General features: G+C 42.9%; 1 protein-coding gene across 1 annotated transcript in view; it reads right to left on the bottom strand.

Moving 5' to 3' along the window:
- Nucleotides 1-13,454, bottom strand: part of CFAP47 (cilia and flagella associated protein 47) — a 3,369,192-nt gene that overhangs the window by 1,055,249 nt on the left and 2,300,489 nt on the right. The window contains exon 52 of the mRNA XM_069639370.1: nucleotides 3,482-3,657. Coding sequence (XP_069495471.1) covers nucleotides 3,482-3,657 — 176 coding nt within the window. The remainder of the gene's footprint in view (nucleotides 1-3,481; nucleotides 3,658-13,454) is intronic.

Genomic DNA, 13,454 nt, shown 5'->3' with positions numbered 1-13,454 from the left:
TCCATAAGGTGCAATCAAACGTATAATATTTGTGTGCATATAGAGCTCTATACTAGATGCAGTAACCCACCGTATGTGCATACTGAATTACAAGTCCCAGAATGCACATAGCTGTTGCCACAAAAGCCAAAAATGGCCCAAATTCTATTTACAGCGTTGATGGTCACTTTTCCAAGCTTTTGCTTTACAAAATTAAGTTGTCTTGTGTTGCAGCAAAATACACATGCTTACATATTGCAAAATGAGAAAAAGAAACATACATGTTCAATGCTTAGTTTTTGGCTACACCATTATTAACATACAGCAAGTACACAAATATAGCGAGGAGCTCCAAGCACCACTAAAGTGGTGTGCATTATGACAGTTTCAAAAGCAGTTAACACAATTGTAGTTTAGTGAAACTTAAAGGCACTAAACACATCAAGAATTATATATGATTTAAGAACGTAAAAACTGTATGACTTTAAGAACCATTAGTATCTAACATAAATAGGTAGCGCGAAGAGGAGGGGTAAGGGAGGAGACAGAAGTCAAAGTGGGGGAGGGAGGAGGAGGCAAGGTGGACAAGGGAAGCAAAAGAGGAAAAGGGGTAGGACTGGGAGGATGAGGAATAGTTTGGATGCCAAGAAAAAAGGGGACAAAAGAGTTTGGAAAATACATCTATCAGCATGCCAACAGCACTCTAGAAAAACTATTGGAATGGAATGTGATTTCTCTTGAAAAGTGATTTACTGAGTCACACAGAGTAAAAGAAGCCAACCTAGTTACAAGTGTACAAACACATAGCAATGTTCTCAGTACACAAGGGAAGAAGGTTAGGTTGTGTTAAAAACTAGAAGGAACAGAATGGCTTCATGGAACTAGTCACACTGTCAAATTCCTAATCAATAAAAGGTACGATTAGCACTGTATTATCAAAACAAACAGCATTTACCTTGTGGATGACTGACCAGGGGACTCTGGCGAGCTGGAAAAAAGGACTTCGACCAGAGGATGCACTGTCAAAGAGTTTCATTTAACTTAAAAGAAAACGCCTTTCTAGCCCTATTGATAAAAGGGAAGCTCCCTTCCAAACAAACTATGCTAAGGTGCTTGTCAATAGTCAAAATAAAGAGAAAGTCCTCAGCCAAACCTATCCTCTAAACTGGCCCTACCACATAGAAAAAATATAAAAGAAAAACTAAGCAATATGCCCTGCCCTTAGAGTTGTTCACCCCGATCTCGCTCAGGGCTTCCGGAAATTCCTCCTGGTTTTGGATCCAATGATTATCCATAGAAACAGTTCTCCCTGGTTTAACAGTTCTTGACCATCTGTCAAAGTGCCAAAAGTTTCTTCAAGTTTACAAAATAAAATCTCAAGTTCCTAAAAAGATCAAAAGTCAAAGTTGCCATTGTGTTCCTCTCAAATCTGTTCTTCAGATGTCTTAGTGGGCCCCTCTAGTTCCCCTGGGGTTCTCTGTCCCAATGTCTCACTTATCTCCCATTGGTATTGGTAACCCCTCTTTCCATATGCCTCTCTTGGTTCTCAGTAGTTTCTGTGAGCCGTTTAAGTGATGACAATATTTGGGTATCTTAAGCTCACATAACCCTGGAGTTCCTCTGTCCCAATGTCTCACTTATCGCTCTGGGATATGGATAACCCCTTTTGCTATGCGTCTCTCTCAACTCTTGAGGTGGTTTCTGTGTGCCGCCTGGAAGTCTAAAACAATCAGGTTTCTTGAACTCTTTGATTCCTCTTATTTCTGAGGGATATAGGTGATCCCTCTTACCACCACTTGTGTTTCTTTGTCCCATTTTCTCACTTATCTTCCTGGAGTATTGCTTACCCCTCTTTCTGTATGCCTGTTGTGGTTTGCAGGGTTTTATATGAGCTGTTTGGCCATTTACACTATTCAGGTTTCTTGGGCTCCCGTAAACCTTATTGTTACTTTGTTCTTTCTCTTTCTCAGGGCTTTTATGCCCCTGGTATGGAGTTAGGGTAATCCTTCCTCCCTGCCTTTTCATTCTCTTCTCTCTGCCCCACTCTATTCTGAGCAACCTGGGTACTTTCTATGTCGCAGGCTCCTCCCGCTAGGTGGAGTCTGCTCAGTAGCGGTGGAGTTCCCTATGGCTTTCTCATCATCCAATCTGTACATAAGCCAGTTATGGGTTCGCTCGTTTCAGCGTTTCTTATTTCCTTGGCTCTTGCATTGAGAGCGAGGATTTATTCCTCCCGCGCATCCTGGTTTTGGCAGCAGTTATCGGGCAATGGGCCCACAATGTCTGCTGCATGGTCATGCCTCGAGGTAAGGCCTCCATTACTTTGCCTTTACCTCGCCGACTCTGTGCAGCTCTCTGCCAGGTCAGCAGTGTCTCTCTCCCTTGCTTTTCTCCACACCACAGCTGGCTCCATCCTTCAGTGACGTGCTCACATCGGAGCCTCACCTCCGCATAGTGCACCTTCTCCATTTAAAGGTTATCGTACCTTTATTCTCGCTCCTTGACTAAAAAGGGGTGTGTTGTTTATTTTCAGCTGTCAAACCCATGGAGAGACCAGCATTGTATTGAGCCAAACATCAAGGGGCCCTTCCAGTATTATTTGGAGTCCCACAGCTGAATGTAACATCGGTTTCTCTGATTCCTATGTATGCAGATAATGCTTTAGGTATCGGGAGTTCCCCATGGGAATGGGAGTCCTTGTGCCCTTGAGGGATGTCACTTACAGTGCGGTCACGCTTTCCCAAACCCTTAAGGTGTGTTTTTCCATGCAGGCTCACCTCCCTAGCCTCAAAGGGGGTGGCTACCCCAGTGAAAAAGGGTCAAAGCCTTCGGATTCATCAAAGGACCCATGCCATTTCTAACTTTGTTTTTCTTGCTAGCAACCATAATTGCCATATTTTGGATTTAACTCAAGATTACGCTTCTGAAAGTAAGGGGGACTATATACAAATAATGTTGCAGCCCACCAGGGGCTAGACGAAAATAATGGTATTGCCTGCATGTGAAGCAACACAAATCAGATTCATATTTAATTTAGGAGGATTCAAGGATTTGCATTTGAGCAACTTCTCTTTCATTTAAATTCCATTGTACACATTTCTTATTCTTGTCCAGGTTTTTGTGTTTAATTCTGCGATAATGGATATGAAAGACCATAGCATACCCCATTTATTTAATTTTTGCTAAATTAATCGCTGTCAACCGTATCAAACAAATTTTAAATATATAAAAAGACAAATACTCTCTGGTCAGATTTCTGACTATCTGCAAATGTGCTTCTGTTATTGTCAAGCTGATGTGAAACTTAGGTCATTGAGAAACAAAATGTTAAAATAGAATTTTATCAGATTTGTGAAATAGTGATATGAGGCTTGTTCATGGATGTTCTCTGTCACCATACCTTTTTGTGTATAGAAATAGTGAAACTTGGTATTTAAACATTAGAGATATGTTTTTTATAGAAAGAATTATATGCATACTAATTATCGATTGTACTACTCACCTTCCCTCTGAGATACCAGTAGAAATTGGTGAATATGTTACCACGTAGCAAAGAGTTTCTTTTGGCCTTAGAACAAAGTTGCTGTTTCCTGCAAGACCTGTGCCCTTGACCAACACATTCAAATAAAGAGCTTCATGTGTAGGGTTAGTGATGGGGATTTCTAGTCCAACGGATTCCTGGAAACACAAAAGCATATCTCAAAAATCATTCTTTCTTAGTCAAAAAAACATTTAGGAGGGGACTATTTTGAAAATGTTCCACAAATAATTCATTGGAAAATGCAACAAAGTTATTAGCAACTAAACAAGGAGTGATCTCATCATCGAAGAGCAAGCCTAGTGAAGGTAGTAATTCCAACTTGATTTTAGCATAGCAATTCTACTAAATCGTGTTCCCTCTGTATTTATATATTATTTGTGGTACTAGCACCCTCTGCAGTTTCACCCAAGACCCATGTGCCGTTTATTTTCTTTTTTAAACCATTTGGCTCTGAAATAAAAGCAAATATGCAAACCTTAGTGACATTTCTTGTCAAACCACAAAAGCAACTTCGGTCTATCGAGTCTGTCCTAATGATTCAATGAATGCTATTGCACAGACTATACATGCCACCTTGATTTTACGCACTCATTTTAAGAGGTTTTCTGAATGTAATATTTAACTTACTAGACTACAGAGGTTTGAAATGAATTTACTTGGCAAATTATACACATTTGGTTTAAATGAATGAACTATGAAATTGGCTTAAAAGGACATGCAAGAGGTGTTCTGTGTCACTAACATAAATTAAGTCTGTATGTAAACCGTGCAATGATTTACCCTACCAACAAAAAAAGACTTCTGCTCAGGGCAATGAGGTCCTTTGATTGCAGTAATGGTAAGTACTCATTTCATGCCACTTTTTGAAGCACCTCATTACATTTTCTAACCTTGTGTTTGCTTCTATTAAATAACCAATTCCTACACCAAAAGGGGAAAACCTGGACCCTATTACAGGTAAAAAGGTAACCTAGTTAACATACAGCAATTAGTACAATTATGTTTCCCTTGGTTACTTGGGCACTCTAACATCTCATTATCCAGAGGTCATTCAAAACTCATAGCTCGATAAATGCGAAAATACAAAATGTATTTTGAACATTAGAAAAAAAATATAAAAACATACCAAAATGATTTTCACAATATTATCATATAAATACAGAACTCACCTGTCTATTCCCATTCTAACCCCCCCCCCAAAAATGTTTTTCAACTAATACAATGGGCCTCATTACATTTGACGGTGCTGTTAAAGAGGGGCAGTAATTATGTTACCATCACATTTTTGGTAGTAACAGGATTACTATTGCCTTTACCACACCACCAAACAACAAATTTAGCCGTGAAGTGGAGGATTGACCTCCAGCCTGGTGCTGCAGTTAAATCCTTCACTTTAACACCAAAGATCTGCAGATTTACTGTAGTGGAATTACCACTTGCAGAAAATCTGCCAAAATCCCCATGAAGTCCAATGGACACCAGAAATGTGTGCTAACACTGCCATACCCACGCTCGGAATCCCAATATAAGTCCATATGACCGAGTGGAGGTAAACGTGACTGATTCATGGAGATAAATCAGCAGATTTAACACAGAATAACTGACAAACTCAGAATGAGGCCTCCTAATATCTATGCTGTTTAATCGCCCTCTCATGTGTCTCTGTTAAATTCAAGACAGAATTGTTTCATACCGTTGAAAATAAAATGGTGCTAAAACCCATTCCCCAAAGCAAACTGATGCTAAAAGAAACCTGTGCTGCTCCTTTCTAATGGGGTGCATGTGACTAAGCTATATGGATAAAGAGTGTTTGACTGCTTTCGATTTCACACTCACTCTGAACATTTATGAAAGCAAGCTCAATAATAAAAATAATAGGATCAGTCATCAACTTTAACTGTAGCAACAGAAGATCTAGGATGCCTCTTGCATCTACAGTACAAAAGGGCGGATTTCACAACTTGCCTCTACAAGCAAAGAAAGGGACTTTGAGTAAATTACATTCAGAGACAGGACTTTTCCAATGCCAGAGAAAAAGCAGGAAGATGCATAAAACACACAGTTCTGGCATGTTGAGTGAAATGCCAATGCACCCCCCATGGTTTAAAGTCACAAATGCAAATCGTGTATTTATTTGACCGTCTATGTTACTGTACAAAGTCATAATGACGCATTTAACCAATTTGAAATAATTAATTAGCAATGAACACTATTTGAAAAGAACATATGTTGTGATTTGAAAAACCTGTGTATTTAAGTCTTTATTTTATTTTGCTGATTTCAAGTGACCCAATTCTGAACTCTGAGCAAAATCAGCTCCAACCTTGGAAAGCTCAATGAGCAAAACATTTTAAAAGGTTTCAAACTAAGGCAAGAGTTGTGATCATTCAGGCTTCAAAGCAAATGTACCCATTACAGATGACATTGAGAACTGAGGCCATCTAGTCAGATAAGGCAAAGAGGAACAAGGAAGCCTATACAAATGCTGCATCACTCAAGAGGGCCAAGGCATGAGATGGATTAACAGGACAGATACAAAAATATGCCTGGACTTTTGAAAACCTTCAATAAAGACTGGTGTAACTTTGCTCAAGCGCTGCCTTTCCCCCTTCTTAGGGGAAATTCAGAGCCTTGACAGTTGAGTGCATTCATATGCTAAATCAAATGAATAATCACATTTGACTGTTTAATCTACTTAATCATATGCAATAAGCCAATAACTTTACAGCGATAGCTCATCTCAAATCCCATGTAATAAATGAAGAAATGTGATACAATAAATTCACACACACGTAACACAGAACAATGAAAAAAAAGAAGAAAAAAAAGAAAAAGTTATCCCCTAAATTATTCACTCATATAGATTATTATAAGGACTCCACAATGAAAGTTACATGTCCTCACAACCTTTATTTATTGAAGACACCTTCTCATATTTTGACAATATTTGCATCTCTACCAGCCAATGTTCCATAACAGGTTTTTTTCTACTCTTCCAAACTCTAAGGATTAACTTAACCGCAACCACCAGAGCTTTATCAATCCAAGCATTGTATTCCCTTGTGATTACGCATCTTCCTCTATGTAGAAATAATATCACATTAGCAGCTGACCTATTCATAGTTATCTTAAATATCCTGTCTATTCTGTCTAAAACCTCTTTCCAGAAAACCTGTACTTGCAGCAGCTCCAAATAAATGTAATAGGGTTCCCCTGTCCCTACCACAACTCCAGCACACATCATCAGTCATCAATTTTAGCTTATACATTTTCACAGGAGTCCAATAAATCCTTCCAATAACTTTTTGCCTTATCTGCTGTAAGCATGTGTCCATTCTTGCGTTAAATCCTACCCTAAGAAGATCACTCCATTCTTCCTCTGATATTGTCATTTGACCAGACAACTTTCAATTTTGTCCATGAACCTCCATAATCTAACTCCATGATCATAAAATGCATGACAGCAATTGTGTTGTGATAGTGGGAATCTCCTCTAGCTCACAAGATTAGGGGAGGGTTTTTGATTATAAAAGAGACTGCACATAGATAAGAAAGGATTAGGTTTATTCCAATTAAGCAAAGATGATGGCTGGCTGGGGGGGAATGTGGAGTGATGACAGACATCAAGTTGGAGTGATGGGATTTCCATAGAGGATGCTGAAAGATAATCCACATTCTAAAGGGGATGAGCAGCCCATTTTGGAAACTGGCCTCAGCAGCATAAGGGACCTTACAGTGGAGGAATTTCAAACTTAGATTGTCCAGGCTGACGGCCAAAAATAAAAAGCAACATTTGAATTTAAGTAATTCAGCGCCAAAGTAAATCCAGATTACTCCAAAGTCCGGTCAGGTTAAGTGCCTGAGAGTAAGGATGGCCTGGGAGTAAAGGAGGGATGCTAGTTACCCTATTGTGCGCTTGATCAGCACCTCCAGATGGTGTCTGCATTGAAAGACACATTATCCCATACCATTCCAGAAAGATATGAAGACAAGCACCATCCAAACAGAGCATATCTTCTCTATTGTATAAGGCAAGACTAATGCATTTCACCAAAGGACGTGGGCACTGGCCATAGACGGTTAGTGTTTCTAATCCCCACCTCACCTCCATGTCTGGCTTTCAACAATACTCTGCTTTATAGAGATAACTTGAAAAGTACACACACTATATTGTCATTCAAACATATACATCTTTATAGCACTATGTTAGGCAAAAAGTGTATAATTGTGGCATTATCCCCCCCCCATCTTGACTGGGAGACTACAAATACCAGAATGCAATTCAGCAAAAGGCAAAATAAAATGTCACAAATAGCAGCGGGAACACAGAAGATATTTAAACCAGTTTGGGGCATAATATATATATATCAAAAAGTTATTCTAGTTTGCCTCATACATACAAGCTGGATTTGCATTTCTCCATGTAGTCACAGCTCCATAGGCAGAGACAGAGCTCTTTTGATGTGGGCCTAATGACAGCTTGAACTTTAGAGTACAATACTTTCAAGGACTGACAATAGGACGGTATAAAAAGAATAATGTGGATGCTGCATGTTTTCTTAGTGTGTTATGAGATATATAAAACTAAAACACACGGCATCCAGTACTGTGGACTTTCTCCAATCCATGTAGTAACCGGGACCGACCCTGTTTAGCTTCAAAGCGAGGAAGGGGGCGGGCCCCCTCAGGCCCTGTGCTCTTAGTGGTCCTGTAACTTGTGCTCATTTATTAGGCAACATGGCCTGAGGGGGCTGGCCCTTTCCTCGTTTTGAAGCTAAGCAGGGTCGGTCCTAGTTACTGAATGGATGGGAGTCCAGGATGCCTATTTCCAGTATATGTACTACAGATTGCCACAGCTATGTGTAGTTTTATTGTCCTCACCAAGTGCCTCCATCATCTGTACCAGCTCCCCCCACTTCCAAAATGGCCTCCTCACCTCCCCCCGCCCTCTCCCATCACCCCAAAAACACACTGTTTCTGTGACGCAGTTTGCTTTGAGATGTCAGCTATTCGCGGCTGTAGCTGAGTTTACAGAAAAGCTTTGTGTTGCAAACTCAGTCCCTAGACCCCTCCAACTCCCAAATGTTACTTTGTGTCCTCTTGTCCCCCCTCCCCACACATCTAGCCTGATGACATTTGCATGTTTTTTTACCTGGAAATTGCTCTTTTCTGTTTTTCGTTTTCCGATATCTTAGTCTATAGCTGCGGCTAGCTCTCGCATTGAGGAAAAATAAAAAAGATGGTGCCTTTTTTTAATTTTGAAAACCATGATCCTGTAATGCACCATGGGACATAACTATTTTTGGGGGGGAGAAGGGGGCACCCCCTTCTCCATCAAATATTTACAAACCTACTAGACAGAATAACCCCAAACCACAAAAAGGCCACAAGTCAATGCTTCATTTTCAAACTGGTCCTAATCTGTCCAGCGATTTGGGCTGTGCGGTATGGCAATAATTGACCTTTTGTTTTCTTAATAACTTTAATTTTTTTTTCTTTACTTATTTTTGCCAAACTTCGCAGTTTGGGAGGGAGCGGGCATTATCCAAACCCAGCAATTGCAATGCCTTGTCTGATGGCATTGACAGGGAGATGGAGAAAGTGAGAGAGATTGAAGTAAGGACCAGATTATGATTCTAAAGACTTAGTGAGTGTGTATCTTGCATGCTGCATTCCTAACAAGATTCAACCTTGCTAGTTCAAGTAGTCTATTATTAGCATTTTTTTTTCTATTTACTGTACTACTGCTGCACACGCGGCATTAGAGAACGATAGGTGGTGAATCAATTTTCACATGATGGAACAGTTCTGAAATAAAACACAGCATGGATTCTCTTGGTAAGTGAGGGTAACTGTTGGAATTCACCTGGCAACTGGCTCCATGTATATGCTTTACTTTAGATGTGAAATGCATTATACATATTTAAGCATCAGGACCTGAAAATACAAAGGGGCGTGGATATATCTCAAAATAGGTCCATGAAAAAAGGTTGACTGCGTCCTGGTGATGCTGCTGTGGGGTCAATTCCCGACATATAAAAGCTAGTCAATTGTTAAAGTTTTCAATCTTTTTGTGGATTGTGTAATTTTGGGATTACAATAAAACACAAAGGAACCTAGTCAGAATCTAAACGAGATTACGCACATGGCTTTAATTTGGGGAACAGAATGTTGCCAACTGCATGCAGATTTAAATCTGTGAAAACAGTAGTGCAAATGCACCTCAAATTACAAATGTAATGTATAGGACAGGCATATCAGTGGCATGCAAGGGAACTGCAGCTATGTAAAACAAGCTCTTAGCACCCAGGTGGGTGGGAGCAACTTATCAGGTTGCTCGGATTGCTGGCATTACCAGCAGGTGTAAGCATGTTCTGAGCAAGTTGTTGACTGATTGTGCTATCTCCTCCATTCAAATTTGCACTGCTCATTTCTCCTCATCAAAGTCCCACATACAACACACAAAAACACTTACTTGCATCACATCACAAACACCTGCCCCACATGGCCTCTGTACTCTGACATCCCTCTCCTCTCCCACTCCACCTCCAGAGGCCAGCATGGAAATGGAAGAGGGGCTCCAGTTTGAGCCCTGGCTGACATTTCTCTGGTGACCATCTAGGCAGACCCACCCTCCTTACTAGTAGTGCCCTTCTGCACAGGAATACAACGTCTCGTCCTTACTGAGACTTGGTTTAATGCCTGCTCTGTCACTGCTCTTGACACACTCCTTCCTGAGGGCTACAAACACCTTTCCAAACCCAGGCCCAACCGGCCCAGAGGTAAAGTGGCCCTGATTTTCCCCACTTCTATCATACCTACTCAATCCTACTCCTCTTTTGAATTCCTCGTCTGTAGACTTAGGGTCCCTCCTACTCCCTCCCTCACCTTCACTACCATCTACAGAGGCCCCGGCCCTATCACTCTTTCTCTCTGACTGGGCCGTCCTCGCCTCCTCCCTTTTTAACTCTTCTTCCAAACAGCTCCTCCTCGGGGACTTTAATATCCACCTGAACTCTCCTGAATCAGCCATCTCACTGTTGCGTGTCCTCTGTGACTCCCTCTCTCTCACTATTCTTCGTTGCCGTCGGACCCACTCAGCTGGATACACTCGGGATGACTTCATCTCTGAAGACATCCCTATCTCTAACCCGGTCACCACCCCCTGCCCCCTTTCTGGTCTGACCACTCTCGCCTGTCCTCCCGCTTGGGACCCATCGGCCTTTAGTCTGAGCCGACCCCTGCACTGCAAGCCTCCTTCACCGTCATTCGGCCGATGAAGCGAGTGTCAGTTGCTGCTTTTGCCTCCACCTTCATCACCCATCCAGCCCCGGATCCTGGCTCTCCCTCGTACTCCGTCCTTGCTAAGCTTTACCTCTCCATTTGTAACGCCTTTGACACTTGCCCCTGTCATGAGGATCCATCTGAAACCTGCCTCCAAGTGCGATTTAGCATCTCTGAAACTTAAGTACTGAGTTGCTGAATGGAAGTGGCAGACCTCGGATTCATCTTCTGACAAACTGGCCCGTGGCCTGCTTCAAAGGCAATATCGTTTCTCTATCCAAGAAGAGGGCCCACATCCAAGCCTGCATCTCTGGAGCCACTAACAACACGGCTGAACTTTTCATAATCTGCAAGCAACTAGCCAACCCAACTGCAGTCTCCTTCTCTCTCCTTCCTTCTCAGGCTCTCTGCATGGCTTTGGTCTCCATTTCACATCTAAAACTTAGGACATCCTGTTTTCAATCACCATCATCCCCACCTCCACTACCACTCTTACTCTCCTGCCTCCCTTGGCTCCCCTCCCTCCGCCCCCCCACTCTCCTCCCTCTTGCCCATAGCACATGATGAGGTCTCTAAAGTTTTCCGCTCTATGAAGGTCTCAACCAAGCAGGTGCTCCCCTGCTCTTCCAGAACCATTAAGGACAACATCTCCTCTCTCACCCCAGCTCTTGCCGATTTCTGTAACCAATCCTTCACCGCTGGGTCGTTCCCTCATTCCCTCAAGCACTCACTTGTGCACTCTCTCTGAAAAAAGCTGTTTGCTGACCCCTCCTGCCCGGCTAGCTATCGCTCTATTTCCACCACCCCCTTCCTGGGCAAACTCTTGGACAGGTTGGCACTCCCAAAAGTGATCCTTCATACTGAACTTGTTGGTTGCCTCTGTGACCATCAATCTGGATTCCGGGCATCCAGAGGCACCGAAACTGTGCTCCTGAACACCCCTGAAGACATGCTTGCAAATCTTGACTAACTCATCTACTGTTCTCATTCTGCTCGATCTCTCCTCTGCTTTTGACATGGTCAACCATTCCATCCTCATAAAATGCCTCCATGATACCCTCGGCATCACAGACCAGGCACATGATTGGCTGGACTCTTTCCTCACTAACTGCCCCTCCCAGTTGCAGCTGGGCCCTTTCTCCTCCACCACTTCACTCGATACCTGCGGCGTCCCCCTGGGCTCTATGCTATTGCCATGGTTCTTCAATATCTATCTCGCCCCTCTTGCTCACCTGATCTCCTCCGTCTCTCCTCATTTGCAGTGGTATGCTGATGACACACCGCTTTCCTTCAAACCTCCCTCTACTATCTCCTCTTGCTCCTTTCTCATCCCTGACTGTCTGACCACTATCCAGGCATGGTGTGTGGGTAGCGACATGTCTTAATGCCAGTAAGACAGAGATCCTACTTATTGGGACACCTGTGCCCTGTTCTCCCCCTCCCCACACACCCTCTGGCCGCCTTTCTTGGGCCCTCTACCCTCACCACCTCCGGTTCATCTTCAACTCCTTTCTCTCCTTCATCGCTCACATCTTGAACCTTGCCAAGAAGGCCCAATTCCAGCCTCCCCTCCTTAGAGGCAGTCTCCCTTTTCTCACCTTTCCTCAGAAGCTCAATGTCTCCAGAGCTCTGGTCTATTGCAATAGCCGCTTCCTCAATATCCCCCTTTCCTCACTACGCCCTCTTCAGCTAATCCAGAATAGGGCTGTAAGATTTATCCATGGCCTCAAGCCCAGTGACCGTATCTCTCCAGCCCTAAGATCTCTCCACTGGCTCCTGGTGGCTGTGAGGATCAAATTCAAGACCCCATGCATCATCCGCAAGGCTTTGTGGGGCCCGGCACAACACTATCTCCAACTTTCTCTCCCTAAATAGTTCCCTGCTAGAGACCTCCGCTCCTCTAATTCCAACTCTCTGCTTGTCAAACGCTTCACCAAGCAGAGAGTTAGAGGCCCCTGCCCAGTCGACACCAGCACCCCCCCAGCACTGCCCCTGTGAGGGCCCACCTGGCGGCTGATCATTCCACGTTAGGCATTCCTCAGTCCTAGCTCTTAGCCAGCGGTGCCCTCCCAGGGCACTTCCCTCCCGGGCTCTCACCAGCGCTTGCGCCCATACCTTGCTCCCTCACCCCCCCAGCCTCCTATCTCCTGCACTTCTCTTCACTGCACTTGCACGTCCAAATGTCACAAGGCCTAGTATGACCACGTTTGTATATTTACTGTTTTTGTCATGATTTACTCCCCTTGCTGCCTTCCCTGTTTTGCCTTGTTGCGCCTTGAAACACCATGTGTTGTATAGGCACCAAACAAATGCTCAATAAATAAATATATGTATTATCCTGCAAAATAATTAATGTGCCAAATGGAGAGTTGGAACAGGCCCCTCCTTTTACTGTACTCATGCTTTGGGTTATGTTTTTTCTTGGCTTCACACACATTTGTGAAACAGTACTGAACTAGCACTGTGTATTTATTAGTTTCCTCATTGTGCCTGTTAGGAATCTAACCGCCTGCTACCCAGTACCGCTATTTGCACCCATTTATAGACTTTGTTCATAGCATAACTACCATGTCAAAACCCACAAACAGCCATGACATTTACTTCTGCTGTTTTGGACCAAACTAAATTCATGTTCCATTCCAGGTTTTGG

The sequence above is a fragment of the Ambystoma mexicanum genome, chromosome 7q (assembly GCF_040938575.1).
Source record: "Ambystoma mexicanum isolate Mex_15411 chromosome 7q, UKY_AmexF1_1, whole genome shotgun sequence".
NCBI lineage: Eukaryota > Metazoa > Chordata > Amphibia > Caudata > Ambystomatidae > Ambystoma > Ambystoma mexicanum.
Note: the sequence above shows the minus strand (reverse complement) of the source record. Positions and strands in the feature narration are given on the sequence as shown.